The 7,139-nt window shown below is 40.5% G+C and overlaps 1 protein-coding gene across 2 annotated transcripts in view; it reads right to left on the bottom strand.

Moving 5' to 3' along the window:
- Positions 1-423: 423 nt before the first annotated feature.
- The window catches only part of DERA (deoxyribose-phosphate aldolase), a 94,835-nt gene continuing 88,119 nt past the window's right edge, over positions 424-7,139 (bottom strand). For both annotated transcript variants that reach the window (XM_045000770.1, XM_045000768.1), the window contains 3 exons: positions 6,911-7,023; positions 3,231-3,380; positions 424-2,339 (listed from right to left, as the gene is read on the bottom strand). In XM_045000770.1, coding sequence (XP_044856705.1) covers positions 2,283-2,339; positions 3,231-3,380; positions 6,911-7,023 — 320 coding nt within the window. In that variant the 3' untranslated portion in view covers positions 424-2,282. The remainder of the gene's footprint in view (positions 2,340-3,230; positions 3,381-6,910; positions 7,024-7,139) is intronic.

Raw genomic sequence — 7,139 nt, 5'->3', positions numbered from 1 at the left:
TGTTGAGTAGTGAAGGTGGCAGCAACTGGTCCTTTAACTGTATCAGCACCTATACAGCACTCTTCGTCTATGGATCTCAGAATGGTATTAGTCCCTATGTTGTACATAAATTCTTACAAAAATGTCTGAAATTTAGCAATTACAAAAATAGCTTTAGGCCATAATATAGGGATTGGAAGGTCTTAGCACAGGAGTTACATTTTTCCTTCTCTGAAATGGTTTGGTATAAAAATACAAAAATATGCTGCATACATGTTATGGTTTACCTGTTATGGTTGCTCTTCTCTGACTGTGACTTAGGCCTGGTCTACACTGTGGGATGGGCGGGGGAGAGAAATCGATCTAAGTTACGCAACTTCAGCTACATGAACAGTGTAGCTGAAGTCGACGTACTTAGATATATTTACCATGGTATCTTCACTGCGGTAAGTCAATGGTTGACGCTCTCCCGTCGACTCCGCCTGCGCCTCTCGCCCTGGTAGAGTACTGGAGTTGATGGGAGAGTGCTCGGCGGTCGATCCAGGGGGTAATGTAGACAAGCCCTTAACAACAGCAAGTGATACTAGCCTGCCACCTATTCCATGTGAAGTGGCTGCATTGGGCCATACCTTTGCCTTCCACCACAGCATGGGCGCTCAGGCACAGGAGCAGAATTTTGCCACAAAGTTATTCTACTCAAGAACTGGAATTTTCCTTCATAAAGACTTGCAATGAAGTCAGAGAGAAGCTCTGTGATAAAAAGCACCACCTTCATTTTGAAAAAGAATATGGCTACACAGCTCAGTCTAAGAGACTGATTCTTGTGTGCTGCAGGAGAAAACCAGAAAAGGTCAGAGGCACTTGGAGTCTATTGCCTGCTAGGAAATCAGCTTAAAACACATTTTCTAGTACCAAGTATTGCATATAGGATTATATTCTCTGCCAATGCTGTACTCCATTTTTCCTGCTGTTCAGTTTATCCATTTGTCTAATAGTACAGTACGCTACTTTAAAGCACTGGAACTCTGGTAGAACTTCAATATTAAATAAACCAAATCTTGATTTTTACATTACAAGAATCTCCTTGAAACTAGCAGTTTGATATGTGGCTAAATCCCTCCCACCTTAATCACACGATTAGTCCCGCTGAAGTCAGTGGGACTAGTTACAGCAATGAGATAATCAAGATTTACCATATTTCTAGTTACCAAGAAGAATGTAGTGATGACACAGTACATTCAACTCACTGAAGTTTGATCAGCAGATGGGTAGTGAGTTGGGTATTATTGTTACAGTGCTGTAAGTATAAACACTACTTTACCCAACGTGTAAAAGACAGGGAGCAGCCATGTGTATATGAAACCTCTCAAATAACTTATCTTTTTACATATACATTTTAAAAATGTCAAAAGTAAGTTGTTTTTAGACAAAGTCGAAAACTCAGCCTGTAAGTTCTTGTACAGCAGCAACATTCAGAAACTGACACTCTGAACCTGTACATCAAAATGCAAAGTTCTGCATGAACGTGTTTAAAAATTAGGTTTTTGCCAAGCAAGTTAGGCTGAAATTTTCAAACTTGAATGTCTAAAGATAGGCACCTGAATGTATATTTAGGCATCGAGATATGGATTCCCTGATTTTCAGTGGTTCTGATCTCATTAACATCAGTAGCAACAGTGGCTGCTTAGCTGTTCTGGAAATCAGGGATGTAGATACCTAACTATAACTACTCAAGTTTGAAAAATTTGGCTTTAGCTACAACGGCACTTTATTTAAAAAAAAATAGCCAAGTTTCATTGTCTCCGATTACAGTGTCTGAAATATAATTTAAATAACAATTAATAGAGCAACATGTCTATGGCTAAAGCTGCAGCCTAACTGACATTGAAAAAACCTGCAAAATCTGTAGCTCTTGAAAGTAATTAGAGATCTGTAGCATTCCACAGATACTTCATATTCGGCTTCTGGAAAGCATTACTAGGCGATTTAAAACTTTTTCATAGTATTACAATGTTATCATTGCCCCTGATATGCTTTTCAGGCTGGTCTGAGGAAGACTTTATGTTATTAACACTGCAAATCTTTACTAACTATTTCAGATTTACTTTCTACCCCTCCAAATCCCCCCATTTTGGCTCAAGCACCACTGAATAGACTTGAACATATTTTTAAATACCACAAAAATATGAAGACAGAGAATTGGTTCTTTTATATGCACTTTTGGACTCCGTTGCAGGAAAGACTTTAGGACATTATTTTCTTTAAATTCTCTTTATAAACATCATCCTGAATTATTCATATGGCTAAGCCATTGGCAGGTCATGGTAAGCTGCATATCTGCCAGTCACATGATGGTAAATCTGCAAGGAAAAGGAGAATTTATAATGGTATCATACACAACTAAAATTTAAAAGATATCATTAGCCAACAAATTAATGACATGTTGAGGGGCAGCTGGGTGTTAATATATTTTAAAGTGTGTGTGTGTGTGTGTGTGTGTGTGTGTGTAAAGATTTCTATTGACTACAATGGGCTTCAGAACAGACTCGTGTTGAATATAAAATGTACTTTTTATTTATGTCCCTCTCCCCCACCTATCATTTGGCTACTGGTTGCTTTAGAGATTGTAAACTCTTTGGGCACTAGAAGCAGATGAATACTCTAGAATGGGTGTAACACGGCCCTCTTCCCTATGGCTGTTCAGTAGGAGGAGGCAAAATCTCCTACTGTATGCTGCTACTACTGCAGAGGGTTGTATCTTACATCACTGGCATGGCAGGCAAGCAGTTCCTAGGCAGGTACCAATATCTGGCCACATCCCTCCTTTGCTAACACAGTCTCACTTCCTGAAGGGTGAGAAACAAACATGGCATAGCTGCAGGCTTTGGAGCTCAGCAGCAGCAGAGTGACTCTGAGTGGTTGAAAGCCAGCAGAGCAGATTCTCTCTGCTCAGCACTGTGAGCCTGGCCCAGGTAGCTGCCTAGGGAGGCAATGCAGACTGACTGGATCATGGAAGCCCCCTAATGACTCCCTGTAGCAACAAGCTAGATTTAAAGAAATTCAGCATGGAAGCAAAATTGTAGTTCTTAAGTAATTAGAATCGTGCTCCATTATCCTTGAAATGGTGTGGAATACATATTTCATGAAAGCAATAAGCAAACATTTTCTAGAAAAAATGTTCTCTCTCAACCAAGACTGGAAGGAACCTCCCTGGGGCCTCAAATCCAGTCCCCTGCTATCACAGAACTAACCTGTCTCTCGATATCGGACAGCAAAGTACTGGCACCTAGGCGAAAGAGGTCTGATTTCAGCCATTCATCTCCTAGCTCCTCCTTCATCAATATGAGCCAGGTAAGAGCATCCTTTGCAGTACGAATGCCTCCGGCAGGTTTAAATCCAACCTTAAGAAAAGTGTAATACATACAAAATACTATTTATTTTCAGTGATTTGTCTTCATTTTAGGAGAAATGAAAATCTGCATATCTCCAGCTGGGAAATGTCCACAATGTACAGCCAAGACTCTGTTATGGGTTAGGGTCTAACTTTAGGCAAAGCCTTGAACAAGCAATAGTGTGTAAGCTGCACCAACTCAGGAGTAGTCCTGGAAGGCTTTGTGCCTCAGACACCCCTGTGAAAGGTACAATTCCCTCCCTGCTTCCTCCTTGCTTCTGGAACCCCAATGAGAGACTGGGGTAGAGGCTAGACTGTGCATTCCCAGCCACCCCTCCACCCCCCACTCACATGCTCTGGGGAAAGAGGGAGAGGATAGGTAATGTCTCCAACTCCTACATGCCTGTTCCCAAGTTCTGAGTAGCTGATGTAGGGATATAAAGGATGATTCTTATTCCTTTGCACAGGCACAGTCACCATCTAGTTCTAAATGTCTAATAATAAACACACACACAAACATCTCCTCAAAGATGTGGGAGTGAAGAGGTCTGTATGCAATGGGAGTTATCTGTCAACAACTGAGAGGCTTCGATATTTTACTGAAAGCGCATGCATGATAATTACTGTATATGCTACCAGTCTGTACTTTTAAGCTATATTTAGTACACTACAATTAATATACAGTTAATTGCCTGGATATAATAAATCTTTCTAGAGGGATGCACCAAGTTGGGTCTGTCCCTGCTAGACACATGAAGTTTTGTTTGTTTGTTAATTTGGCAAATACTATCATTCCAGGGAACATCCACAGAATGTGTTTTTTATCAGAACTGAAATGTAGGGCTCACAATATATGAAACAATGTAGATTTGAAGTTAAACAATGCATGCTGTGTTAAGAGAACACATTCTGGGTCCTATGTCGGCTGCATAGCCATACACTTTTAGGATTGCAGAATCCGTCCACATCACAGTCCTTAAGAGCCTAGGAGTTCCTACACTAGAATGGACCATTTATCCATCAAGTTCATTATCCTGCCTTCAGCAGTGGTCTATACATATGCCCTGAAGCTTAAAAAGCAAAGAGAATAAGAAGCAGGCTTGCTGGTATTTGATGTAATGCAGGAACAATCTGGATAGTCTGCAGTGTAGTATATAGTGGTGCTTTCACAATTCCCTCCACTCCAGGAAGATTCTCCTCAGAGAGCCCTGAGATCTTCCCTGTTCCATTTTTTTCCCTTTCATTCTGCTTTCTCCTTACGCCCTCACTCCCTGAGAGGATTATCAATCTGCTAAATATTTGAAGCAGTTATAGCCTGGAAAGCACGAATCCCATTTTTTAGAGGATACAGTGAGATCCATAAGAAAATTTACTGGAATTAAAAAAAAATAATAATTTAACTACGTATTTGGTAAAGATTATAGTAGTTTAGCAAAACAAACTTGTAGAAGAAGTATATTTCTCTCACACTGAAGCATTCTAATAACACTATTTCTAAAAGATAAAACAGGAAAAGCAGCTGAATCTGAAATGCAGAGAGAGAGAGAGAGAGAATGTAATAGCTCTAGTTTTCCAAAAATAATTCAAACCACAGCAACTGGAAAAACATCTGCAATGCAAAGAATTAAAGCAAAGGGTATATGGTGTCCATTTTTCTTTCACAAAGGGAAAAACTAATGAAAATCTCATTAGATTCTTCCTACCAGTGTCAAAGCTCTTTGAGATAATCTGTGGCTAAAACAAGTAAACTTCACGTTTTCTTTAAAAAAGGGTGAGGAGAGAGAAATTAAAAATAACACTTGCACAATTTTTCCTGTTCAACATGAGTATTCTAAAGAAGTTTTTATTTTTGCAAAGAACTGGCAAAGACTGGCCTATCCTCGCCTTCATTTCCCAGCTTTCCAAAGAGCACATCTGACTGCCATAAAAATGCAAAAAAAAAAGAAAAAGAAAAAAAAAGAAAAGATATTTAATTCAAGAGCTGCATAAAGTCTAGCTGCCTTTTCCCTGCTGTTTCACAGCATTTCATTATTTTGTTTAATAAGTTCATCTCCTCGAGAATTTTCTCTTCACCTTATATTATTAAAAGTAATATGTTTTTCTGGATTGGGGGTTTCCCAACAGAAAAACCAATTTGTGTGTGTCCTTCAATAATGACAGGAAAAGATTATTTCCCATTATACTGCATGCTTTTCATATCACTACCACAGCTTATCATTCAATAAATGTTACTCTGCAACCTGTTCCTTTCCTTGAAAAAGTTTAATTTCTGTATTAACCTGTTTTTGCCGGCTCACGCCTTGCTAGAAAGCTTCTGTACAGCAGCAGAATTCGTTTGTTAAAAGAACCATTTAGAAATCTCTTGTCACTGATAAAATTGTCTTCAGTTAATAGAAGGATATAAAGTCAGTTTACATCTAATTCTCTCTCTCTCTCACACACACACACACACACACAGACGGAAATAGTCAATGGCGTCACATAGGCCTCATCCAGACTAGGATAAAAGGTGTGTTGTTGGAACGTACCATGTTGGGGGTTGGGGCACGAGAGGGGGCTAGGGGTGCAGGCTCCAGGTGGCGCTTACCTGAAGCAGATCCTGGAAGCAGCGGCATATCCCCCGCTCTGGCTCCTACATGAAGGCACAGCCAGGTGTCTCAGTGCGCTGCCCCATCCACAGACGCTGCCCCTGCAGCTCCCATTGGCCGTGGTTCCCAGTCAATGGGAGCAGTGGGGCAGCACTTGGGGCAGGAGCAGCGTGCGGAGAACCCTGGAGGCCCCTACGCATAGGAGCTGGATGGGGGACATGCCGCTGCTTCCGGGTGTCCCCCGGGGCCATGGCACGCACAGAGAGGGGCAAGCACCCGTCTGAAGCACCGGAGCAAGGCAAGCCCTGGACCCTGCTCCCCAGCAGAAGCTCAAGGGCCAGATTAAAATGTTTGAAGGGCCGGATGTGGCCCCTGGTCCGTAGTTTGTCCACCCCGCCCTACATGGCCAAGAAGAAAGCAGTAGAATTTGTACTTGGGGTGAGACTATAAATTAATCAAGTCAGAAGATACAACATTTTACTTACAAGTATTGCATGTATTGGGTCAATTCTCAACTGATGTAAATCTGTGTTGCTCCATAAACTTCAATGGATCTAGGCCAATTTCCATCAGCTGAGGATCTGCCCCACTGTTTATTAAAATTCACATTTAAACAGCCTAACTAGTAAACCAAAACACTATATATATATGCAATGGGGACTGAATGGATGCTGCACAAACTTTCCCAGGGGGGAAAAATTCCTCTTTAACTGAGACTTAACATGGGACGTTTCAGCCAAAAAGGAACATTTTTATAAGCAATTACAAAGAGGCAGCTATAAGGAAAGTTGAGTTGCAGCTTGACCTATATGAAAGCTAAGATATATGTTCATCAATCAATCAACCAACCAATCAATCATATGTTCTGTATTTTGAAAATATTCAGGTTTTACCACAACTTCTCAATGACATTGTTTTCATTTACACAAAAGATTCCGAAAGTAAGAATTACCTTGTTGCCAGTTTTCCAGTAGAAATCTCTAACAGCTCGCACCATGACTATGCCTACTGGAAGGGTGGCATTAACTGCTTCTTTTCCTGTAGAGGTCTTAATAAAATCAGAACCTTAAAAGGAACAGAAAACTCCATGGTAGTTTTATAATAACAGTAATTCTTTGCATGTATATATAGCTCCTTTCATATTTTACAATCATTATTAAGCCGTACATCATCCCTGTAAT

This window comes from Mauremys mutica, chromosome 1, assembly GCF_020497125.1.
Source record: "Mauremys mutica isolate MM-2020 ecotype Southern chromosome 1, ASM2049712v1, whole genome shotgun sequence".
In the NCBI taxonomy this organism is placed as follows: domain Eukaryota; kingdom Metazoa; phylum Chordata; order Testudines; family Geoemydidae; genus Mauremys; species Mauremys mutica.
This window is presented reverse-complemented; position numbering and strand designations above follow the sequence as displayed.